Raw genomic sequence first — 27,881 nt, 5'->3', positions numbered from 1 at the left:
AACTACAGTATTTTAGGAATATTACATATAAAGGTCTTATCCTAAATCCACACTTTTTCACATATATTTCAATGCACTATGAAATTGTGTGTTTGTGCATGAAACCAACTGGATTGGGTCTTCTTTGATAATATGCTCTATTTGTGGAATTTGTAACTGTAATGAATGTTAAGCTTTTGTGATATGGGTGAAGCCTTAGATGGTAGATGCATTTTTAGTGAGTCATGCCAATCCAACTTGTGGTTTAGGGGCTTGCTGGCCCACTTATAATAATCAAACCAAAATAAAAAACAAAGTCTCTTATGTCAGTATTTTCCTGCAGAGGGTTCAGTTTCACAAAGCATTATGAGCTAAAACAGGTAACTAAAATTACCAAGCCACCTGGCTTACTATTCAGCTGTGCTGCTGCTCGTGTCATGATCCTTCAGATAGAGCTCTCTGGCTCTCCTGGCTCACATAACCTTTAGTTACAGCACTGTGCTGCCCTGGCCAACTACTGGACTCTAGGTAGGGGATCTCCTGGCACTCCAGGCCAGGGGCGGACTGACCATTTGGAAACTCGGGCACTACCCGAGGGCCCGGGGTCAGTAGGGGGCCCCATGAGATGGCCCTGGTAACTTTTTCATAGGCTTTTTTGAGTTTGGGCAAGGACACAGGGGCCCCATGATCCCCTATTGCCCGGGGGCCCCATGAGTTGTCAGTCCGCCCCTGCTCCAGGCTCTCTCACTCCCTTGTGACTTACGGTACTTATTCTCTCAGTACACTGGACTAGTTGTCCTGTCTTCCCAGTCACCCAGACTCTCTTACCCACTGCACCTGCATTAGTGAAAGTTCTGTGTGTCTTCTGCCTATACTTATACAGTCTTAGCACTGCAACATTTTATACTAATGGGTCACTGTTGGGGAATCATGGATTGAATAACAGACCTGCGTGGTATGCTAATACTGAGACGATGGCCTTTTTATACAAAGAGCACTCTCAATCTTAAATAGGAGTGTAGATATTATAAGGAGTGTTGCTCTCATTATTGGAGAGTGTGGAAAAACAGTGATACAAACTTTGCAAAGAAACAAACATGCAGTAGATGCATTAATTTAAAATACAAAGCATGCCACGAGCATGAAGAAAAAACAGTACAACATGCAATTAACTATCTTGTCATATATTCCAGAACACATGTACATATTAGACATTAATCATGCAATGAACATAAGATAAAGGCACCAAATTGCTACTGAGAATGATCTAAAATTTGTCACCAAAAAAATGCTCTTACATGCTGAAGTTCTTAAATTAGATAACCTAACATGTTTCTGGCCAGTTTGCCAGTGCCCAGATAAAAGTTGATGTGTATAACAATTAATTTATTCTTGCAGCCTCCACGTTGAATTACTTTCTACAGTGTCTAGTTACAGAGCAGTGTTGAGCAGCCTGACTCCAAAGAGCCTCTATTTAACATCTATACTGACTGACTGCTCTCAAATGGCACCCAAACTGCAGACTTTTCCCACTGCTGATTACTCAGTATTGGTAACATGAACTTACAAATTAAATATTAATTCTGCAGTATCTACCTACTTGCTCTACAACTCTGTCATCTTGCCTCACATCCCATAGATTCAAGCAATTTTTTTAGAATGGCAAATGAGGGCTCAAACATGATAGCCCGACATCATGGCATGAGGCCGCCCCTCTCTCCTTATGAAATAAAAATATTTTCTTCAATAAAGTATTAAGTAGGATAAGACCCCTTAAGAATTTAGAAGGATTTGAGAGGGAAAAAGGGAGGTTATGTGACCATACAAAAATTCTGGAAGGTCATGTGACCTTTTAGAATTTTCTGGGAAAGAGGGGATAATTATATAAAGGCACACTGTGATGGATTTCATTGCAGTTGGTTGGCATCGTCCAATGAGTTCCCCACCCTTCCTCATCACAAGGAACTATTATGTGGTTTGTGTCACTCTTAATATTGAAAAAGGGGGACTTACTGATATATTTCTGTCAGTTTAGCTTGAGTCCTTAATGACTGCACTGCGTTATTTATGGTTAATAATAAAATGTGATTTAATTAAATAAAATATATTTTACAAGTTAATCTATTATCTGTGTATTTTAACCAATAAAAGTGCCGCAGCAAAAATGTTATGCCATATAATATGTGTTGTGTATTTATAATATTTAATAGTAAGGTATTCGGGGGGGGGGGATAAGGTGCGGCCTGCATTCCCATGGCACAACACTAGTTCTATGCATCATAAAACAAATTTCAATAGAAGAAATTTGGGGGGAATTGAATTTGGGTAAACAAGGCTTTGTTTCCATGAAACTGTTATTCAAAGCATACTTTATTTTCTATATAATCTAAACATCAAAAGCAAGGAAAAAACAAACTTTTTACCTGTTTACAACTGGAAAATGTCTTAACAACTTTATTTAACCATCTCCCGCCCACCATATAAGGTAATGACGGGCGCAAGGTGGTTCTCTCGTTCTGGGAGAACATCATACTACTTCCTCCCATTCTAACCGTGCGTACACAGCTCTGGGAGCGTGCAGCGCAGCAATTGGTGGTGCGCTTTGTCCCTCGGACACAGTGGATCACCGATCAACGGAAAGAGCCGAAGATGTCTGTTCGGTCATGTGATCAGTTGTGTCCAATCACAGCTAATTGCATGTAAATAGGGAAATGCCAATTATCGTCATTTCTCTCCTCACGAGCTGTCATGCTGACAGCTCGAGAGGAGAAGCGGTAATCGGCATTCCTCGGAGGGGACATGTACACTGATCATCAGGGCACTGATGACCAGTGTGCCCTGATGATCAGTGTAGCCCCAGCAGTACCACCTGTCAGTGCCCATCAATGTCAGCTGTCAGTGCCCATCAATGCCACCTTCCAGTGCCCATCAGTGCCACATCAATGCCACATATCTGTGCCTACCAGTGCCCATCAATGCCACATATCAGTGACCATCTGAGCTGCCTTTCAGTATCACCTATCAGTGCCACCTATCAATGCCAGTCAGTGCCACCTATCAGTGCTGCCAATCAGTGCCGCCTATCAGTGGGCATCAGTGCCGCCTATCAGTGCTGCCTAACAGTGACAGTCAGTGCCACCTATCAGTGCCAGTCAGTGCCACCTATCAGTGCTGCCTTTCAGTGATGCCTGTCAATGCACATTAGTGCCACCTACTAGTGCCTCCTCATCAGTGCCCATCAGTGCCACCTATCAGTATAGCCTATCAGTGCCCATCACTGCAGCCTCATTAGTGCACATCAGTGAAGGAGAAAAATCACTTACTTACAAAATTTTATAACAGAAATGAAGAAACAACTTTTTTTTTCAAAATTTTCAGTTGTTTTTGGTTTGTTTAGCAAAAAATAAAAAAACCCAGAGGTTATTAAATACCACCAAAAGAAAGCTCTATCTGTCTCAAAAATTATACAAATTTCATATGGGTGCAGTGTTGCATGACCATGCAATTGTCATTCAAAGTGTGACAGCGCTGAAAGCTGAAAACCGGCCTGGGCAGGAAGGGGGTATAAGTGCCCTGTAGGCAAGTGGTTAATCATGAAAATAAAAGTGTTTTTTTTTTTTTTTTACAAAAAATAAGTTCACATGTGAATGGTAAAAAGAAACAAATTTGCTAATAAAGAAAAAAAAATCAAAAAATCAAAAGGAGAGTAGGGGAGGAACTAGATAAGAGCTATTTGGGGTTCAATAAGGGTTTATAGAAGGTTAAAAAGGAACACCTTGTTATTTATTTATTTGCTTACACTTTCTCACAGGATGCTGAAATTGACAATATATGCAGATAAAAGGTCAAGCCATCAAATACAATGTATCACACTGACGGGCAAAGAAATGGAGGGAGGCTAGGCCTTGCTTCACAACTTGATGAGGACTTTCTCCTAGAAAGCCAGGGCATTCAAAATTATTAATCTCCTGCTAACCAGTTGCAATTACCTAGTCTCAAAATACAACCCAACTTGTGCCTTACTCCCCCGGCGCACAGCGCATAGTCATTTACACTGGACACAGCATATGTTCTATTTGCTAGCAAATAGACTCTGGGATACTGGTCTGACTTGATTTTTTCATACTCACCTGTCCAACCTTTTTCAAAGCACCGCTCCCTTTAATGAACAGGCAGCAGAGGCCTTCCTTTGCAGTCACCCCATTACTTTCATACACATTGGCTTTAAGCTGTTGTGCCAAGACAATTGCTAATAGACCAAATCTGCTGTTGCCTGGCTAAATTTGTAAGGAATAAGTGGGGTTTGTACCAGGCAGACAGGCAGAGGAAAATGTTCACAGGATCTCACTTCTTCTGATTGCATGCCAAAGAAAATGCCCTTTAATGCTTCTGTTACTGGACATTCGAAAGGCATTTGATTCCCTCTGTTGGTATTATCCAAACTTCCTGCTGAGATGCTGGGGGTTTGTTCTTTTATTCTTGAATTGCCCTTTATTCATGCCCGACAACATCTATCAGACACAGTAAATATCACTCAGACATATTCTCAATATTGTGTTGTATGAAACAGCCCGTTTCTTCTACTATTCACTCACTCCTTGCCCAAACCATTAGGTTGCATTGGGACATTACTGTGGTAGTTGGTGGCAGGGCATCATCAGAAAATCTGTCTGTTTGAAGACAATGCACTTCAGGTTCTCTCTAATGCTCTGATTTATCTTCCAAACTTAATGCAATGTTTACAGAATCTGGAAATCTTTCAAGGTTGTGTGTTAACAACTAAGTCTATGGCTTTAAGTGATTTGTACTCGACTGCCTCTGCAAATCCCTTCCAAGTTCTCTTTCTTTCAAAGGGATCCCTTCCACTCTACCTTACCTAAATTTTCAGCTCATGCCTACAAAACTTTTTACCAGACCAATAAATAGATTATTGTCGCTTGCTATTCTTTCAACTTACTTTTTTATGGAAAGGCTCTCTCGGTCAGGTCACGAAGTTAGTTTTGTATAAAAATAAAAACCCCACCAACACCAATTAATGGATGAACTATCCATTATCGATACCTCACAAAAAAAAAAGATGCGGTAGGGTCACCTGCCATGCCAACAACCACACTTTGAGGGTATGAAGCTGTCTCAATGCCACTCACAAATTGATCTTACTGCACCTTCCAATGATGTCCATTTTTGCCAGTCCTCTGTTCCCCCCAGGACTATTAATGCCTTGGCTCTTGTAACCATTTATATTTAGCAAAGCCCTTCTTCACAGATTTGGATATTAAACCCTCCCACACTCCTCGTGATAATAATACACTCAAACAAAGGCACATTTTCAATACCTTTAAATTAAGCATTTTCTCCAAACCCTGACAGGTGTGCCAGACTTGTACTTGCTCAGTCTTCAAAAGGGCCCTACTAGATAATCCCCCTCTCTATGTTTTGAAATGTGAATCTGATTTCCGTACTACTTTCCCACCCAGGAGTTGGAAACAGATTTGGGCCACCGTGGCCAAAAGTTTGACTCGTGGTGGTTGTAGAGGCCAATTATAAACTCACTTATGATACTTGGTCCCTTTGAGGATCACTTATTCTGCTCTGGTCTATTCACTGCTTTGTTTCTGTGGATGCTGCACTGACAGCTTGTTGTAGCACCTCTGGTGGGATTGTCCAAAGGACAAACACTTTTGGGCCACAGTTTACTAATGGTTATACACTGTTATTTGAGTATCCTTCCACAAGGATCTCTACATAGCTTTGTTAAAAAAAAAACTAAAGTCTGTACCAGCACCTAATTTAAGCTGGTTACCCATATCCTCATGGACGCTAAGAGGGTGAACTAGGGATTGGAAGTTTCCCACATTACCTTTTGCAGAAGTCAAGTTCTGGGTTTCTTAGGTTATGTACCTTGAGAAACTTACACCTATACAAGCATAAGTCGAGTCCTACCAAACTTCAACTTTTCTTGGGGACTGTCTGAAAATCTGAATGATATTGATTTGATACACTCCCACGGCTTCAACTACCATCTCTATGCCGATGACACTCCAATCTATTTCTCTACCCCTCGCCTCACCCCTTCAGTCTCCGCCTGAATCACTAGCCTTCTGAACGACATATCAGACTGGATGCCACTCCACTTCCTCAAATTAAATCTTGCCAAAACCGAGCTCCTAGTTTTCCCCCCAGCCCGCCCCCCCCCGACCACTCCATCACGACCAACAACGCCACCATCAGCCCCACCCCGCAAGCCAGAGTGCTAGGTGTCATTCTAGACTCCAATCTGTCTTTCCAGCCCCAGATCCAATCGCTGACAAATTCATGCAGACTCCACCTCCGCAACATCTCCAAAATACGCATGTTCCTAACTCCAGAAACTACAAAGCAACTCGTTCACTCCCTTATCATATCACGACTTGACTACTGTAACTCCCTCCTTGCCGGCCTACCCCTATCCCTGTTTCAGTCTATCCTGAATTCTGTGGCCAGACTCATCCACCTTACCAACCGCTCCATATCCGCCAACCCCCTCTGCCAATCCCTCCACTGGCTTCCGATTGCCCAATGCATAAAATTCAAAATACTAACATTGACGTACAAAGCTGTTCATAACACTGCCCCAAACTACATCACCGACCTGATATCCATCTACCACCTAAAACGCACTCTCCGGTCCTCACAAGACCTCCTTCTCTCCAGCTCCCTGGTCTCCTCCTCCCATGCCTGTCTCCAGCACTTCTCCAGGGCTTCCCCCATCCTCTGGAACTCATTACCCCAATCCATCAGACTGTCACCTACCCTCCTCGCCTTTAGGCGCACCATGAAAACCCATCTCTTCAGAGAAGCCTACCCCACCCTCACCTAACTGCTGATCTCCTCCGCTCTCCCCACCACTCCATCCCCCACAGCTATCTCCTCCTGTACCACTCTCCCCTCCCTCCTAGATTGTAAGCTCCAAGGAGCAGGGCCCTCGAACCCCTCGTGTATTTTATTGTATTGTTACTGTCTCATGTATTGTCTCCCATTGTAATGTACAGCGCTGAGCAAACTGTTGGCGCTATATAAATGCTGTGTAATAATAATAATAATATTGAGTTTGAATGCCTTCCCATGTCACACTGGGGGTGAGATATTTTAAATTCACCTACGGGACTATAAATTTGATAGACATGCCTTACTGTCACCTTATATCCCCCACCTACCATCTCCTTCTTACATTCTTCTCAGCTTCTTTCCTGCTAATCATCTGTGTAGCCTACTTGACACCGGGGTTTTCAACCCTAGATAATTATAAGTGGTGTCCTTAATTCTGTTATACTATTAGGTACCTAAGCTCATGTTATTTCTGTAGCTCTGTATGATTTTCTGCTGTTTTCACTTGCATGGGCTGGGATAGAATTGTCACGTCAAAAAACACATGTATTCTGTTATCATGCTTTTTCTTTGTAACCTATTGTTGTACCCTCATTGGTTATATTGTACTCCATTTTCAAGTGAATCTATCATATACCTATATTAATCTGCTTGAAAATTTAAAAAATATTAATCAAAGCTAATTATAAGGTTTTCTTGCGATGGTATTTGGTACCCTCCCGCTTGGCGTCTTTTGTTCAGGGGGCCTCCTCCAGCTGTTTCTGTGGCTGTGGACAGGAGGGAACGGTTTTCCATACGTTGTTAATCTGTAGCAAAGTAAAGCGATTTTGGTTTCATACATATAATTTTATAGATTCACTTGGGTTAATCTTATCAAATATCCACTTCAGGCCCTCCTGGGGAAGCCGATGGAAGGCATATTCGGGTATGTGAGATGCCTGATTGCATTTATATTCACTACAGCCAGAATATCCATTGTACGCTCCTGCCAATTCCCCTTGGTATCCCTTGACCTCCTTTAGGCCAAACTGACCTGGATTATGGTCAATGAATGTTTTACCGCTATTCTTCTTGATAGGGTGGCCTACTTTGAAAAAACTTGAGATCCTTGGATGAAATATCTCTCAGCACTGTCCTAGGCTGGATGTTGGACAATATGGGGAATCTATAAACAGGTCATGTCTCGTATCCCATGCTTGGCAGTCCGCCGGTTCCTCCCTCTCCATACGGCCTTTCTTTCTTCTTTCTTTGTCTCTATTCTTCTTCTATTTCTCTTTTTCCCTCTTTTCTTCATTTTTTTTCTCTTATGTTTCTTTCCCTGGTATTGGATATAGTTAACTAAAGGCCATGGGGGGTGTCTCCCCTTATGGCCTGTTGATTATTGGAGGGTGGGCGACCCTCCATACAGGTTATGGTAGTCTCTGACGCGAGGCCTGACAAAAAGTTTCACTTTAATTTTCAATTGCTCCTTTACTTTATTGTTAAGGGCCTTACACTTATGAGTCCCAATGGGACCCTTTTGGCTATCATTGACTGATAATTGTCCTGGAAAATTGTATGTTGTGCATTGCTTGTATCAGCCCAGACTGGTGGCAGTTTGTGGGAAAAATGGATGTATAATTTTCTGGACTGGCTTGTAACTCCTTCTTTTATAAAACAAATAATCATTGAAATGAAAAAATAAAAATATAACAATACTGTAACAAAGTATTTTTTAATGAATCCTGTAACCACTGTTTGGAGCAGTCATTTACACAGGAGCTGCTGTCAGTGCTGCTGCACAAACCAGCAAATCAGATGTGGTGTGGGAGCCCTTGCTGAGGAGGTATGACCAAGGTCTTAACTAGTAAAAAAACAGAATATAAATATCAGCGAAAAAAGCAGCACATGGAGCTAGTCAGGTGTGCTCCAGTGATAATGTGTTAACAAGGCATATGCTGAGAGGGAGCAGAGTAATTGCTGCTTCTCTTTCACTATCTAATCACAGTCTGGGCAGTATTACTCAAAGGCAGTTGAGAAACGTTATTCCTCCAGAATAGCTGTGCTGTCTGGCAGGGCTGTGTTGGCTGGCATAGATGTGTATATCTCAGGAATGAATGAACAGAAATTCCTTTCATAGATAAAACATCTCCCTTATACAGGTATGCATTTTATCTGTGTGTTCAGCTTTTCGCCTGGAGTTCCACTTTAAATTTTTACACCCAATTTTTTTTTTCCAATGTCTCTTCTGAAGCGACTGTTCACCACGCACAGCCTAAGCTGGAATATATACAGCTGCTTATCAGTCTTGCACAACAGTTCAGCCCTTAAAACTGTTTCAATTTGCTGATATGTCTGTTTCCTTGAATCTGGGACCTGACTTGCCAATTGCAGGATATGAGTTTTCTTCTGTAAAAGCCATTTTGCTGTTTATTTACCTACTGTATATGTTTTAGGACCGCTGTCTTGTAGCATCAATTTACTTTTATCAAGTAGACCGCTACATTGACAATATTGTGTAGACTTAAGTAAACACATTTAAAATAGTCCCTTTCATGAGGGCATCATGGTAGGTAAGTGTTGCCTTGTATCTCTGGATATTGAATTCAAAATTATTGCATGAGTTTCCTTTGGGTGCTCTGATTTACTTTCTTAGTCACAAAACATAATAGTAGCCTTTCTATATTGCCCCTTATGTGTATATGAGTGTGGCAAGGACCTTCTATTGTTGTCCTTTGGGGGTCCAGGACTAATGTGAAAGGAGGTGAACAATAACATTTAATATTATGGTGTTATTCAAGTACTGGAAGTAAATAATAGTCCAGGTACAGAGAAAGCAACTCAGCCCCATAGTGCTACTGGTGTTGGGTTGTTCACACTGCTGTTTTATCTCCAACACAACACTGCGCTTTCAACCAAAGAGTGCAAATTTTGTCCCATCCATCGGAATGGATGGGTCCATAAATCCAGGTAATTCCAAAGGGTTTAAAAAACTTTTCTAGCATCTCTTTGTATATATTTAGGATAAAGTCTTTATTTGTGTTACATAAAAGAGGGTCTCTGTTTAATGACTGCACTGAAGAATACTTTAATTTTAAATCATACAGAGCTATATCATTTTAAAAGACTTACACTTTTAAAAGATTTACATACAGAACTGCCAGAATGCTTTGTAACAGGATACTGTATTTAGCTAGATGACTGACTACTTTGAGAAAAGGCCTGAAGCAGCAATCTGACAACTCTGGCAACTGCAATAAGGACTGGGCACTCAAGAGCATTTGTTGTGAGCTTTTTGGTGTGCTCAGTCATCAGCAAAACTCACTTTAAATTAAAGCACATTCTACATTTAGCTCCTACAACTATATGCCAGGCATGGTGCCAGTACTGAAGCCTGGTTTCTCCATTAGGCTTAGAAACCTCTGTGCACCCACATATTGCAAAATGTTTGTGGAACGTGTATAATAAAATAAGGCAATAAAGCCTGCTTTATTAATTTTGTCAGCATAAAAACAGCTAGAGAGGGTTGTAAAACAAGAAGTCTTCCACTCCCTAGCATTTTGTCAACAGTGCATGTGTACAGATTTGCCTAGCATTTCAGACAAAACCACCGAACAATGGTTGGTTTCCAGTCCCCACACTTCCCTTGTTGGGTCATGAGACAGCTCCTTCGGCAAGCATTCTGTGAAATCTCATGCACAACAGGCAATAATCTGTCAAATTTCCATTCACTATGCTGTCATAATTATAGTTCTTATTAAAACCTTAATGAAAACAACATGCTAAGCGAAGCAAATGCAGAAAACACTTTATTATTCCTTCCGCTATAATGTCTATGTAGGCTCTTTAAGACCTCTTTTTTTTCGTTCTCTCAAAAGCCACCACGAAAATCAAACCAACCACAAAGCAGCCTTATGAAGGCAACTAGTGATTTAAAACTCCAATGTACTGCACACATTCCTCTTTAATCTGCGCCTTTTAATCTTGTTTCAGACCAAAGATTAGTGCTGGCTGACAACTGTCTGTCTTTGGCAAGGGCTCAGCGGTCAGTCAAAATCTGAGAAAGAAAAACTGTAATTCAACAAAATAAGTATGTTCACTGAAACTTCATGGCAATTTACTATATACTTTGTTCTTGACAAAGGACAGGCCCATTGGATAAAAAAAGTAAACTGTGGAATGCCTACATTTTAGAGCTGCAATATTTCATTAGGCCTCACTCAACCAAAAAGACAAACAGAAAATGTTTGTTCACAACTCCAAGACTGTAAATGTTCGAAAGAAGGACATTTCAGTTGTCAGAAGAAACCATCAAGAGTTTCTCTTTGATGTTTCTGCTGTGGAAAATAAGAATGAGACAGAGAAGTCTCATCTACAGTCAACCATAAGAGCTCTCCCTTCAGACATTTTTTATTGCAAGAATTGTTATTTGTAGATAATAGACCGAGTAGGCCGAAAAAAAGGAAACCGAAAACAGCACAAGAGACATTACTATCAATGTAATGGTTCCCTTGTGTTGCTGGGCTCTTGCTTTAGCTGAAATATCCCTCCTCTGATTCCCTCTCTCCCACCCCCACAACCATAATCTTTGGTGCAGTGGGGGTTAATAAAGCAGGGGGGTTAATAAAATCTGTCATATGCACTCATCAAGAGTGCCAACTATGCTCATCCTTTCCTCCTCTCCCTCCCCCCATTCTTAGATGATGTACTATAGCTTTCCTAAATGAAATGCAATCTATGAAAGGTGGAGGCAGACTGTTCGTTCATCTTCCTATCCTCCATTCATAGATCAATTTTCATTCATGGAATCTACACTACAAGAGTGCAGCATCTGTGAATGGAGTAGAAGGATGGAAAGGGCAGGCATAGCCGGCACTCTTGATGCATGCCTGTTACAGGTCCTAGGCTCTATTAACCCCCTCCGCACAGGAAGATTGAAGTGGCAGGGGTAGAAAGAAGTATTCAACTAAAGCAGAAGCTAGCAGCACAAGGGACACATTGCACTGATAGCAAGTAATGTCCATTGTCTTGACTTTTCTATTTTTGACTCAACTTAGTCTTTAACATATAGCCTAAGTGCAGGTAGACACATACTTTAAAGCAGAACTTCACCCATTACATGAACCTGTTCTCATTTGGTTCCTTTTCCTTTCTCTGAGACAGACTTTAATGTTATTGTTAAACTGCAGTTTTTGTGCTGCAAAGCCTAGTTGAGAAATACGTATGTAACTCCCTTTACCCTCCTGGGATTGTCATGTCACACATTGCCAGGAGGCAGTTTTACTGAGGGTGCATGTGTGCCACAATATTGTGCACATTGGCAGATACAAAACTGCACTCTAGTACCTGACAGAGCTCGGTCGCACATCTGTGCACAAGCCAGGGCTTCTCACACAAGCACAGAAACCACATGTCCCAGATGCCAGAAATCAGCGGCATCTGTGCACATGCAAAATAACCCCTTGCATGTGCACAGATGTGCTGTTGGGCTCTACCAAGTCTCAAATACTTAGCGGAGATCTGTGCATGTGCCAGATTTTTAAACATGGTGGTGCAGTGGAGTGGCAGGGGGAGGATAACAAAATGGAAGTGAAGTTCCAATTTAAGTTATTAGTTTAATGTTTACCATGTTGTGATTTGTGATGTGATTTAACATTATCACATAATTCATGGAAGATATTTCCATTTATATATCACATATATTGTTTTACAGGCTGACCATCTAGTGGCTATTTCACTGCAATTACTCAATCTCCCTCATCAAGAACTGCTTTAAGCATATTAAAACATGTAATATTATTACACTGAAGTGTGCCTTTGCTTTTGACCTAAACCACTGCATTTCATCTCCCTTTGTCTTGTCATTAAATTTCACAATGGTAGCACATATGTCAGATGCAGACAAACCAAGCTTGCAATGTCACAGTCTATCCAGGGCCAGGCAAAGTTTATGTTATCTTAGCTGCCCAATGTTTTGCTACGCTGAGCCTGGTCATAGGGAAATGGCTCCTTTCCGATTGGCAAAAGCACTTCGGATAGCCATTATTCTCTATGACCAGGCTAAGCACATGTGTGACTGTTTCATAGCAGCTGGACACTAGAGAGAACATTTATGAATGAATAATGTATATATATGAATAATAATTGAAAAAGAAAAAGTTCAAATAATAAGTCCACAATTTAAGATATAAATGACACAAAAAATGTGCAAAAAAATGTCTAAATGTGACAAAGCACCACCAAAAAAAACTAAATAAACTCACCTGAGCTAAAAACAAAAACAAATATTGCTCTGGGAACAATGATATGATAGCAAGTCATCCGTAGGTATATCTTCAGGAAATAAAATTCTGCAGAACACCGATCCACATAGACCAATATCAAAATGGAAAAAAACTTTTCAGATTATCAAGGAAATCCACTTCTCCAGAAAAGCCACCTTTAATCGTATCCAAGGAAGAAGATGCCAGGCACTCGAAAGAAACAAGAGAACTTCATGGTGCAGTATTATTAAAACCCAATTCCTTTATTGATCCGCTCCGTGAGGACGTCGATGACGAAACGCGTAGGGCGGAGCTTGATCAATGTGACATTACGTTTGTCTACGAGCTACTGCGCATGTGCTGAGTAGCTGGGTTCGTTTTCTGTGATTGCTGTTATGCTGTTGACGCTGGTGTCGGCTGGGACACCTCCTGAGTTAAGTGCAATGAGTACCTAATAAAAGGATTTGGGTTTTAACCATGAAGTTCTCTTGTTTCTTTCGAGTGCCTGGCATCTTCTTCCTTGGATACGATTAAAGGTGGCTTTTCTGGAGAAGTGGATTTCCTTGATAATCTGAAAAGTTTTTTTCCATTTTGATATTGGTCTATGTGGATCGGTGTTCTGCAGAATTTTATTTCCTGAAGATATACCTACGGATGACTTGTCATCATATCATCGTTCCCAGAGCAATATTTGTTTTTGTTTTTAGCTCTGGTGAGTTTATTTAGTTTTTTTTGGTGGTGGTTTGTCACATTTAGACATTTTTTTGCACATTTTTTGTGTCATTTATATCTTAAATTGTGGACTTATTATTTGAACTTTTTCTTTTTCAATTATTATTCATATATATACATTATTCATTCATATATATTTCTGTTTTTTTGTCTCACAGATATATTTACTAGCGCAAAATATTTATTGTAATAATCGTTACACTTTATTTACTTATGATGATTTTTTGCAGCTGGTACATCACAAGTGATTTATATATAATTTTCAATTTTCCATAGGCGCTATTATATATATTTTCTTTATTACTAGAGAGAACATAAACACGTCCTGGCCAAGCAGGGGTGGACTGACAACTCATGGGGCCCCTGGGCAATAGGGGATCATGGGGCCCCTGTGTCCTTGCCCACACTCAAAGCACAACCAAAAAAAGCCTATAAAAAGGTAGCAGGGGCATTTCATGGGGCCCCCTACTGACCCCGGGCCCTCGGGCGGTGCCCGAGTGCACGAATGGTCAGTCCGCCCCTGTGGCCAAGTCATGATAGTTGAGGCTTTGATCTATCTGCATATGAGATTTGTACTAATAGAGATGGTACAAGCTATACAAAGATTATGTTAACACCCCAGTTGTCCTTAATATGGATAACTTCTAAACATTTTGCAAAAAAAAGTTGACCAATACTGAAACCTAATGTTTAGCTATGTTATAGATATGGAGTTCAATACAATACAGTTCAATACAATAAAGAAGACAATAAAGAAATGGACGACTTCCTCACATGTGACATCAGCTAAGCACCCTCCTTTCTTCTAGCCTTTACAGATGCCTGTCAAGGCCTATGACAAAATAATAGACAGATTGCACCTACTCCTGCTTCTAATCACTGAGTCACACTGATGATATCATCAGAGGGGCAGATATAGAAATTGGAAGAGATGTCTGGTGATATCCTTTGCCTTCCTTAATATATTGGCTGCCTCACAATCAAGATGTACTGGGAAATGGGTGAAAAAGTGAACCTAATCTGTAAATGCTATATAACACAATTCCTTATATGTTTGATTATATGTATTTTTGATTCAAAGAAGGATTTTTTTTCATGTCCGTTTATTTACCTCATATAAAAATAAATCAAAAATAGATGCATCCCATTGGTTTGAAGGATACTCAACAGCATTTACCCTTTGTAAAATTATTTTTCACACAATATTCCTGTTTTATTAGTGATGCCAAGTCAGACCCTTCCTAACAGGAATGTTTAGTATTACCTATCACTGTGATTCGCCAGTAAAGTGGCCATTGTTCTGGGGCTGTTTAGTGTTCATAACACAGTCCAATAGAAAATATGCCATATACTGTACAATATTTGCTAGCCCCAACACTCTGACTGTATAGTCAAGTCAAGAATAGAGTCTTTTCTACATTACTAACTGAGATAAAAAATGTTAATACCTCCCCCCTTCACCTCACCTCACAACCACAGTTTCCAGTTAACTTTATTGAAGACTCATGACAAGTTAACTTGATCTAAAATACAGTAAAGCCAACAGGAACTAAACTAATTTTGATCCATGTATGGGCAGGCTTGTTTACAACAAACAAGTTGATCAATAAATACATATTTGTACGACCAGCTAGATGGATTTTTCCCAAATGATCACTGCCGCCAGCTATAGCCGGCGACACTGATCACTGTATTCTGGCAAAATACAATACCGCAGTGGGAAGGATTCCTCATCCACATACTTGATGTGGATAGTGGAATTCTTCTCACTGGTTTAAAAAAAAAACATCAATGTATAGGCTGCCTAACTCTAGTGTCTGAAATAATTTAAATTATGTTGCACTATGGTACAGATACACAAAATCTTTATGCAAATATGCCTCTTCCACGAAGCAGATCTATGTAATAAGGCTGTTTTTGTGTGACAATTTTTTTAAATCAATTTATTGATATCTTTAAACAGGAACAAGCCTTACAAAATATAAGAACACAAATCATTTACATCACATTCGGATACAGCCCTTAAAAAAAGGGCAAAGCTTTTTGGAGTTTACATTTTTTGACAAATATTCTCCAATATCATCTTGACTTATTAAAAGTTTTTTTTTATTTTAAAATTTGATCTCAAATTCTCCTTTTCCTTACTATACAATTTTAGCTGTTTTATTGTAAGAAACAGTCCATCTCACTTTAAGGAATTGCATTTTACCTAGGAGTGCACTAGGAAAGCAAAATTGTAAAGCTAAGTAACTATGAAACAACTTTAGTTAATTACAGCTTTATTATTTTACAGGAAAGAAAGTAAAACAAGAGCTTTAACTATATATATTTTATTAATATAAATTTCTATTTCATTACTAACCAACTAACTATTAATAAACAATATTAATTGCAAATCCAATTATTGAATAATTAATAACTTAAAAAGTGAATTACATACTACATATACTACTAATTGTATTTACTAATGAATATTAGTATAACACTAGTTATTGTAACTTTATTAAGTATTAATATACTGTAACTGTATTATTTTTATTTATTTCAATAAACAGACTATGTAATACAAACTTTATGCGTGCATTTATTCCAAAGATGGATGTCACTTGTTTATTTCTCATGCTATCACAAAAATGCTAATTATTCCCTATTTACCAATGCTATTTGCTGTCATTTTGGCCACTGTTTTTTAAATTGCTACAAAAAGGATGTGTTAATCCAAGCAGGTTTACTTTCCCTTTATACAGGCCCTATACCTCCTTTAGGGTATAACTGCCAAAGTGAATAATTTTATTAGTGGGCCGCTATATAACGTTTGGTAAGGAAAACTGAAATATTTTAAAACTTGTTGTTTGTGTTTTAATATCAAAGCAATGCAAATGGGCAAATTAAAACTATTTTCAATTGTTTTTGTATTAGTAAATGACCAAGTAACTAACTATAAAAGATCCTTCCTAGGACTCCAGGCACTATAAACAGTTTTAGATGTTCCACAGTTTAGACTACAGTAATATGATATAATGTTTGCTACCTGTTTTATTAGGCCTAAGGGAAATCTCTCACCTCTGTATCTCACTAGACGTGCATTCTATATGGAACAGGCTATCCTAAAATAAAGCACTGACCTATAAAATAATATTTTTCATCATCATAATCATAATCAAAATGCAGATCTTATCAGTACATTATTTTTTGTTTTGTTTATTGATACTGTTAGCCTGTAAAAAGAATACAATATATTGTATAATATGTTTCCCTTTTGGTTGCTAAATTAACCTGACATTAATAAATCAAGCGCTCAGATTCACATTACAATAAGGTGCCTCCATCAAAACTTTGACCAAGTATAACACAAGAGATGAGTTACAGCTGGTTAAGAGAACATGAATTATAAGCATGCTGGGGATTCAGAACTTACCAAGGAGCTTTGATGGAAAAACATCCTGCTCCAAACAGGTAAGGTCTTCACATAGGAGGGGAAAAGGCAAAACAAATTAGAAAATATAAAGAACTCATTATTAACATTCATTGATTAAATCATGCGTTTATGTTCAGAGAATTATTTTGGCTAATGCCTTGCAAAATAAAAGCACAAACCCAAATAAGTTCATTATGTATCAAGCACATTGTTAAGCTTCTTTTCAATCTTTAAAGCAAAAGGCCCCATTGTTAGCTGATCAGACAAAAATGAAATAGGGACTGTTGCCAACAACCTATGGAGACCCACACAAAATATAAAAAAATACCATTCAAAAACATCCATTACAGTGCAATATAATTTAATGAATACTATAAATTAGTCCATCTATGCTTGGCTTCATGAATATAGGAAGTATGTATTGCAGCAGAATGGAAGTATGCATCTGCCAAGAGTTTTCTGGTTGCTACATCAAAGTGGCTCCCAATCCAGTGGTTTGGGGAACACTGCTTGTAATAACACCTGGCAGAATGAACAATTATGCCAGTGACTGCTAACAACCAACAGATGTGCCATGTCAACAAGCAGATATCATGGTCATGCCTGCAAATAACTGTATTGTATATATGTGTTGTAAAACATAGTGCATGTGGCTTTTATTTATTCCTTTAGTTTTTAAATACACCACAAAAAAAGATTAATGCCAAGTAGGTGGTCAAATTAATTTGTAACGGATATTTAACATATAACGCGAGCAACAGAATCACTTCTAGTATTTCAAGAAAACTGTCTTCAATGTGATGTGGTACAATCTATTATTTAAAAAGTTTGCTTGCAGAACAGCTATTATATAGCAAACTTGTTTTTGCAAGCACTTGCAAACTAATATAAAGAATCTGCATAAAAGAAGGGATAACGTAGATGTAAACCCTAAATAAAATGGCATATAGTTGGTTAAAGCACTGTATAATATTAAAAAATTCACTTTTGTATACAATACTTTTTGCACTTTTTTTTAATGAACTACTTGTTTTATCTTTTTTCCATTCTTTTGTGCCTCTCAGTGATCTGATGTAGACTCATTGCAGTCACTTCGGGGTTTATTTACTAAAGCTAGAGAGTCCAAAATCAGACTCCCTTCTGCATAGAAACCAATCAGCTTCTAACCTCACCTTGTTCAATGAAGCTTTGGCAATGAAACCTGGAAGCTGATTGGTTTCTATGCAGAAGGGAGTCTGATTTTGGACTCTCCAGCTTTAGTAAATAAACCCCTTCTTGTCTATATACATGAATTCTAGCAATGGCTGCTAGGCATTCCACAGGACGGGGTTCCTAATAGTGGCAACAGTGGACCCTACCTGTGTACTGTGTGATAAAACTGCAACTTGTAGTCTCCAGTACATGACAGTCACAAAGCAGGATCACAATAGCAGGATATGCCTGAACAAAGACCTTTATGAATTGGTTACCAGTATTATTTAAGGACTTGTCTACACTGTACTCTGCACTAGAAAAACCCTGATCTCCACAAGGACACAGAAAACAATTTTTTTTTGTGTGCCCTGTTCACACTACAACACAATAGGCAGCTGCAGAGAATTGCTGTGTAGAAAACTGCAACATGTCTGTAGTTTTCCGCACCGTTCTGCCACCCCCTTAAGCCTACCCAGCATGGATGCTAGCCCGCACAGGAAAATGGAACATTTTCCTGTAAGGGCTAGTGTGAACCAGCCCAACGAAAGCTGTAAATTCACAAATGTTAAAAAAGACTTTTGTAATGATATCAACAACTTATATGAGATTTTAATGCTTGGGTTTCAATATCGAGTAAGGTAGATAAAAACAAATGAATTGTATACTGATTAAAACAGCACCCTTATCTACACCAAATGGCAGTATTTACAGAGAACTGCATACAGAAAGTGTTGCATGATTTCATGGCTACTTAATCACACAACCATGTTTTCTGTCTCGTGGCATTTTTATGTACTTCTATCAATGATCAGTACCTCCCACCAGCAACAGATCTCTAAACTCTCAGGTGACCACAGTGACTCTTTCTAGCTGTTTCACAGAAAAGAATACATACATCTTACATCCCCTAAAATAAGTATATTTTCCCACTTTTAACTGCCAAACAAGAACATGCAGAATTGCAATTTGAATAAACAATATTCTTTAGCAGATGATATAGTCCAATAGCCTAGACTAGATAAAACTTAAGTGGTTTGTTTAGCCAGGGCTCTAGAATATAGTCCTGGTAGATCTTGAAAAGATTAACCAAACAATGCACATTTAGGCTGCAAGATGTATGACCAACTTAAGGGTGTTAATACATATGCAGATATCTAAATACAGCCAGGGACTGGCTGAGATTCGAACCATCTATGGGCAGGCTGATTGCACCCAAATCGATTGATAGACAACTTGGGCACAACCAGCCTAACAGATTTTTCATATGATTATTGCCAGCAGCTACAGCCAATAAAAATAATCACAGTGTTCTCCAGGACAGGACGGCTCCCCCTGCACCTCCCCGCTAGGATAACACAGCTCCGAAGGAGGTAGTCCCCCATCAACACTGACTATGGGAATCAAACGATTTTCTTTCCTGTAACCTGTGGTTGAAGGAAAGAAAAATTGCATCTATGGTTTTAAACAAGTCAAGCATCACCGATAGCCACTGTAATAATTTGCCTAACGTGGTTACCAAATGGTAGTAATGCATGAGTGGTAAAATCGTAATTCCTTTTTCAAGAAAGAATATTAGACATAAAGAGATTTTCCAATGTGTAAGAAGATCTCTTTTGTTATCATACCAGCTTGCAATGATATAAGTAATTAATATGGTACCTTTTAATGGCAAGCTGTCAGAATCGTTGCTTGAAACAGCCACATTATTTTCTATCACTAGGACTCTTTTAGCCTCAGTTCACATTTGTTAATTTTCGGTGCAGTTAAATGCATGTGAAACTGCACCCACAATTCATGATAAAATCTCAGCCAATATAGTCAATTACACTAAAGCATACAGATATGAGAATTGTCCCATAAACTCTAATAAACTGGAAAGAAAACTGAATCTGGCCAAAAAAACAGAAACCTTCATATAGCAAAAGTCATAAGCTGTTCACCTGCACATGTTGGCCCAAAATCAATTACGGCACAGTACAGTGTGCGCTCTACTCCAAACCAGAGTGGCAAAACAGCAGGGAATGGATGATCAGTCCATCCAAAATATTTGTTTCAATGTTCAAAATACTTAGTAGAAGTCAAAATATCTGGTGGGTTTGATTATTAACACCAGAACAATAAATAAGATGGTACGGAATCTCTGGGACTTGAAGACATGAAGAGCAGTAAAAATCTGCCAGATGTTCTAATTTTCCCCACTCTACAACATAGGAGGTGATTTTTTTTGTTGTCCCAGTTAACATTAGAGAGATATGTAATGTCAACACTGAGAATTGTGGACTTTCTACACACATGCACTTCATAGGCCTTTTTTAAAAAAGATAATTTCATCTTTATTACAATATTTTCATTAAAAAGGACAACAATGAAGGCTTGTATCTCAAAAGTCATACAATAAAATGTAGCACCCTAAATTGGAATAGATTACCCCCTACAATCACATAACCAACATGGTACCCAAAGGCCAGAATAATCTGTAATGTTTGTTTTCTTCCAGTGGTGGGAATTTTCCAATTCCAATTGTAGTTTGCTCTACATGTTTTGCAACAAAATGTTGCTTCCTCAGGAGCTAGTTTGGTGTGACTATATAACAGAATGAAAATACATTTTTATCATATATACCGAGATTACAGCTAACAATTCTCTTAAAATTTTAAAAGGATATTCGCTCACAATGTAAGATAACAATTGAAATTAGTGTACAGCGGGGAGATGCAGAGACCAATAGGAGTGCTGGGTCCAATAACTGGATGTGGGGGCACATCAGGGAGCTACAGATGGCATTATGAAGGGACAAGTAAGTATATGATATGTTAAAATAGCCTACATACAGTATATCAGTAGGGGTATGCATAACCCCAACCGGAAATTCACAACTCTTATGTATAACAGCTCAATCTGGTAATTGAGACCACAGATGTTACAACAAGACAAATCAGCCAAGCATAATAAAGTATTGCGTAAGGCCACTGGTAATCTAAAAATATAAATGGCAAAATATACATAAGATGCTGCAAATATACACTAATCCATAGAACATATTAAACCCTGTGATCTAAACCCTCAAATAATTCACTGATTTGATGATATGTTAAATGCCAAGAACATTGGTATATGTATTCTTAATGTTATAAGCTCTACTAGCTAGGTTTCTAAAGATATCTAATCCCTAATTAGGATAATGAGTCAGCGGGCTGAGGTACACATCGGGGTCATGCCCCTAGTTACTGCCAGGTAAAAAGACCAGCTCAAAAATATCCAAGATAAGTATCATAGCAGCAGTGGTCATATGCTGTGTATTTACCTACAATCACATCTGCTGCATTTGTGTCAAGATTTCCTGCCTCCTCTTGCTTGCTTGTCCACCACTCAATCAGCAGGCTCGTACCTGAATAGTAGGTGTTCTCACAATGCCACCACACAGCTGATCCTAACTATCCCCAACTGGGCTCCCACAAGCCTAACGGGGCAAGGCCAATCAGAGCAGAGCACTAGCACATCACCAACTGGCGCAGGTACAAGTGGAGACCTGGCTAAAAATGGGGAAATCCCCAGCCTCCACAGTAAGCTGCAAAGTACAGCCAGGAAATGACATGCACATTCCCAACCCATAGTAGGATCCATGCATGCCAAATAACCCAGCGGACACTAGAGGCATTTCCTTTTTAAAACATTATCTTTTTAAAAAAAGGTCTTTGGAGTGTATGTGCTTATAAAGTTCATGATTCTGAGTGTTGACATCTCCCCACAAAAAAAACAAATCAGTCCTGACATAGGTTTGGAACTTCTCCCCTCACTACAAAATGTAACAAAATCTTATAGCTGAAGTTGAGCTTTAAGAATAGTTCAACTTTAAGATAACAGGAAAAACATGTCTATTATCCATAACATCCTGTTATATACTTACTTTCAAATTCTAATCTGCCCTGCAAAAAGTGTCAGCTGAAACTATACTGATTGATATGAACAATACCATATACTGCAAAAATTTTACTAATAGTTCTTGGTTATCCTTTTACATTTAGTTCCGCTTTAACAAAAAACGGACAGTCCACTCTATGTAAACCATTCTATCACTAATGTCAAGTTACAAAGGTTTCTAGACATCTGTGAATTAAATATTACTATTTATAGTTCAAAAAACCCTTTGGGAACACGGAATACAAATGGCTACTCCATTGCATCAAAAGTTTGACAAACGTCTGTTCTGTGCCCTGGCAAAATGGCTGCACTAAAATGATAAGGCAGTCCTTTCTTGAAATGACAGCTCCAGATGGCCCTGACTTATGACAATCGACACCCAATGTCATAATGAATGAGCTCTAAATAAAATGTTTGATTGAATACACAATGATATGCTAGAATGGGCTACAATGACACACTGCAATGTGTTTTTAAAAACATTTTCTACTTTGTTTTACATTTGTAAGATTTTTAATTTTTTTTTATTATTTTACGGTTGCACATAATAAGACAAAATAGTGCTAAGCAGTAGATTTTACTAACGATGTGTGTAATGAACGTGTATAGAAAAATTTAGCATTCACAAACAAAAATACTACCAGTAAAGAATTTTGTATGATACATGTACCCACACAGCGAAGGCAATGTTACATTCCACGCATGATTACATGCCTTTGGATTACACTCTAAAATGAAGGTTAATAAACTATTGATAAGCCTTGGTAGTTTTCTGGTCTACCTTCATTGTGTTGATATCTCTGTGTCTGACACACATACAGATCTTTAATATGCATCCTCCAAGAATAGATTTGGGCAAAGTGAACAGTTTGGGTAGAATTGGCCAATTTACAAAACAGAAATGTGGTTTTGCAGGATCAAAGGATGTACTAGACACAGTACTAGACATGGTAGACACAATGAACTATTATTATTAACATTATTTTACCATATCACACCCTAATTGCTCATATATATTGTAAAATACAACTTCATCCTCCACAAGACAATTAATAAATGCCAACAAATGCTAACAAATAATCAAAGCTATGTCCACTGCAAAGCTTGGTGTCATCTGCAAAGACTGAAACAGTATTTTTATTCACAGACCCTATATCATTTATAAGTATATTAAAAAGTAAGGGTCCCAACACTGAACCTTGAGGTACACCACTAACAACCCTAGACCATTCAGAGTATGAATCGTTAACCACTACTCTCTGAATACGATCTTTTAGCGAGTTTTCTATCTTTTTACATACAGATTTTTCCAAGCCAGTAGACTTTACCTTACACATCTGCCATGTGTGGGGAACTGTGTCAAACGCTTTTGCAAAATCCAAAATCCGCAGCCACCCCTCTGTCCAAGGTTTTCTCACCTTCTCATAAAAATAAATCAGATTTGTTTGACAACTTCTGTCTTTCATGAATCCATGCTGTCTATTGCTTCAAATATTTTTTTCAAGCAAAAACTCATCTATGTGATCTTTTATTAACCGCTTCCCCGCCTCCTTATAGCAGAACTACTGCTACAGGGTGGCAGGGCTGTAGAAAATCCCGTATATATACGTGATTTCGCATTTCTTGGTAGGGGGCGCTTGCGCATGCTGCCCTACATGCGCCACCATTGGCGACTACAGATGTCAATCACCAGGTCCCGGCTAGAGATTCCTCGCCGACACCCAGCGATCACCGAAGAACAGTGACAGGGGAGAGACCTGTGTGTAAACAACACAGGACTCTCTCCTGCCAGCAGTAACATGCTGCTGTGTATTTTTCTGTACAGCAGAAAAATACACAGTAGCATGTTTCCCTAGTAAAACACACACAGCACATACAGTAACACACAGCACAGTACACAGTTAACCCTTTGATCACACCAAATGTTAACCCCTTCCTGCCCAGTGTCATTAGTACACTCTCAGTGCTTTTTATCTGATCACTGTATTAGTGTCATTGGGATGTCAGTGACAGTTATTCAGTTCCCCCCAGTGTCAGAATGCCCATCGCAGTCCCGCTATAAGTCGCTGATCGCCGCCATTACTAGTATGAAAAAAAATTTCAGTATATATGCTGCCATTTGTAGACGCTATAACGTTCACGTAAACCAAGTAATTTACGTGTATTGGGATTTTTTTTAGCAAAGGCATGTAGCAGAATACATTTTGGTCTAAATGTATGACAAAATGTGATTTTTTAAATTTTTTTTACTGGATATGTTTTATAGCAGAAAGTCAAAAATATTGTTTTTTGTCAAAACTGTCGTATTTTTTTGTTTATAGCACAAAAAATTAAAAAATGCAGAGGCGATCAAATAACACCAAAAGAAAGCTCTATTTGTGGGGAAGAAAAGGACATAAAAGTTATCTGGGTGGAGCGTTGCATGACCGCGCAATTGTCAGTTAAAGTAATGCAGTGCCATATCGCACAAAATGGCCAGGTTAGGAAAGGGGGTAAATCCTCTGGAGGGCAAGTGGTTAAACTCTCCAGTATCTTCCCAACTATAGAAGTTAAACTAATAGGTCTATAATTACTTGGTAAAGATTTTGATCCCTTTTTAAATATAGGCACCACATTTGCCTTACGCCAATCTAGGGGTATTATGCCAGTCATTATAGAGTCCCTAAAAATTAGAAACAATGGCTTTGAAATGACAGAGCTCAATTCTTTAAGGACCCATGGGTGTATGCCATCCGGTCCAGGTGCTTTATTCACCTTTATTCTGTCTAAATATTTCTGGATCATATCAATTGTGATTGTGATGTGGATCATCCGAGGCCTACGTCGAAACCATACCCATTATACACAAGAGCTCCCCCATGCTCCTTTGTATACACAGAACTGAAGAAGGTATTCAAGAAATGTGCCTTCTCTTTGTCCCCACTCACCCACTCTAGATTATTTTGTAAAGGGCCTACATGCTCGGACTGAACCTTTTTACTATTAATATATTTGAAGAATTTGATGGGATTTGTCCTGCTATCTTTTGCAATCTGTCGTTTGTTTTCAATTTTTGCAGCCTGGATTTCCTTTTTACATATTCTGTTATATTCTTTGTAATGTTTAATTGGTGATAGTGTTCCTTCATTTTTATATTTTATAAAAGCTCTTTTCTTATTATTTATAGCTTTTTTAACTTTGGCCGTAAGCCATATAGGTTATATTTTTAGCCTTTTAAACTTGTTGCCCATGAGAATATATTTTACAGTGTGTTCACATACAGTCTTTTTGAAGAACTCCTATTTCTGTGTTGTGTTCCTCAATGCCAATATTCCCTCCCAGCCTAAGTCTTGGAGAGCAGCTCTCAGCCTTGGAAAATTAGCTCTCTTAAAGTTGAGTGTTTCTATTTTTCCTGTACGTGCTAGTTGTTTAAAGTGAACAATAAATGAAATTATGTTATGGTCAGTGCTACCCAGATGTTCTTTTATATGGACATTAGTAATATGCTCTGCAAAGTTTGAGATTGCAAGGTCCAGCAAAGCATCATTCCTAGCTGGGGCTTCTATGAACTGCACCATAAAATTGTCCTAAAGTAGGTTTATACATTTTTGCTTTTTAACTGTTCCTGCAGTGCCATTACTCCAGTCAATTTACGGGTAGTTAAAATCCCCCATTGTTATCACTGTCCCAGCCCTTTCGATCTGTGCAAAAAGCTGAGTCTCCACCTCCTCATTAACACTGGGTGGCCTATAACAAACTCCAATAATTGCCTTTGTAGTACGCACCCCCATGTGCAGTTCCACCCATAACGCTTCAGCCTCATCACACTCTCCATCAACTAGGTCCTCTTTCACATTCGCTTTGAGATCACTTTTCACATAGTGACAGACAGCAACTCCTTTCCTTTTCACCCTGTCTCTCCGAAAGAGAACTTAGTCTGGAATATTAATGGCCCAGTCATGTGAAGCATGACACCAAGATTCAGAAGTACCATTTAAATCATAGTTCTCTTCATGCACCAAAGCTTCCAACTTACCTATTTTGCTTGACAGAATTCTGGCATTGGTGAACAAACACTTTAGATCATTGACACCTTTTGCACATGTATTTTGTGACAGGTTGCCAGCAGCCAAAGTATTTTTTTTTTTTTATTAACTTTTTATTGATTTTCAAACATTTACAACAGAGTTGCATAGAAACATGGTATAACAAACACAAAGCAACAGAAGGACAGAGAAAAAGGCTCATTGATGAGGGGTACATAGGTACCTACAATATCAATACATAACAGTGAATTAGCAATCATTTTCAGATAAGTAGACAAATCAGAACTGGAAGTATCCCATTGTTCCCAAACTGCTTCAAAAGTGGGTACAGAGTTAGGGTACAAAGCAGTGAGGTACTCCATTTTTCTAATCTCCGCTATAACCTTCATCAATTCTGATAGCGTAGGAGGTGTAATAGAAAGCCAATGCATGGGAATGGTTCTCCTGGCTGCCATTAAAATGTAGGAGGAAAGTTTCCTTGCAAATTTGGAGAGGCCTGAAAAAGGTAGGCCCAACAAAAAATGGATGGGCTCAAATGAAATAGGAGCCCGCAAGAGTAGCCGGTTAGGACCTCTCTCCAAAAGGGTGCAATGTACTAGCAAGCCCAAACAATTTGGAAAAGAGTGCCAGTTTCCTCACAACGCCAGAAGACAGAAGAAACATTCGGATTACGAGCATGGAGAACCTCAGGAGCCCTATACCAAAACATCAGAATTTTATAAGTGTTTTCTTTATATACTACACATATAGAAGATCTGGAGGCAGCCTCCAAAATCCTGCTCCATTGATCCAAAGGAATGTCACACTGGAGGATTCGGGGCCATTTACGCATATAAAGGTGGGTATCAGTAGAAAGGGGGCAGGCATCTAAAATCAACTTATACATAGAGGAAACGATGCACCGTTGGTATGGGCCTTAAATGCAGATACGCTCAAAGAGGGTAGGTTTCTCAAGAGTCAAAGAATAGGCTTTGGAGGAAAAGAAATGAAGTATCTGTAGATAAACATAATATTGGTGGGGTGGCATACGGGTAGCTTTTTGAATCTTAGAGAAGGATTTAAGCTTCTGAGTCACTGGATGGACCAAGTGTCGCAACTGAAATAGATTGGCCTCGGACCAGGGATGTACACGAGCCAAGGCCAGGCTATCTGGGAGACAGGGATTACATATGACATTGGTCAAGGGGAGCCACAGGTATTTTGCGGTTGGCCACAGGCAATTGCTGGCTGTTCAGTAAGCAGCAACCTGTCATTACAGTGAATGGGGCTCGCGGCCGCACTTCGCCACTCAGTGCTGTAGCAGAAATCAGAAAATTCTGTTGCTACAATTTGAACCAGTCTAAATCACCAGTGTAAATGTAGTCTTAAATGGATTTTTAGCTATGTGTTTATAAACAAAGCAGAGTAATATTTTGTTTCGAATTAAAACAAAATTCTGTGGAAGAATACAATGTGAGAAAACTAGTAGCAATTGGCCTACCAGCCTTCAGAACTCCATAGAAC

At 38.9% G+C, this 27,881-nt stretch overlaps 1 protein-coding gene across 8 annotated transcripts in view; it reads right to left on the bottom strand.

Moving 5' to 3' along the window:
- Nucleotides 1–27,881, bottom strand: part of BCAS3 (BCAS3 microtubule associated cell migration factor) — a 1,369,778-nt gene that overhangs the window by 733,314 nt on the left and 608,583 nt on the right. For 5 of the 8 annotated variants that reach the window (XM_089676635.1, XM_089676630.1, XM_089676636.1 and 2 more), the window contains one exon: nt 17,239–17,283. The exons of the other annotated variants lie outside the window; for them this stretch is intronic. In XM_089676635.1, the coding sequence (XP_089532761.1) occupies nt 17,239–17,283 (45 nt within the window). The remainder of the gene's footprint in view (nt 1–17,238; nt 17,284–27,881) is intronic. 8 annotated transcript variants of the gene reach the window in all.

The sequence above is a fragment of the Staurois parvus genome, unplaced genomic scaffold (assembly GCF_062004578.1).
Source record: "Staurois parvus isolate SC_StPar_1 unplaced genomic scaffold, SC_StPar_1.0 ptg000172l, whole genome shotgun sequence".
Lineage (NCBI taxonomy): Eukaryota > Metazoa > Chordata > Amphibia > Anura > Ranidae > Staurois > Staurois parvus.
The sequence above is the reverse complement of the archived record's forward strand: the minus strand, read 5'-3'. Positions and strand labels throughout refer to the sequence as shown.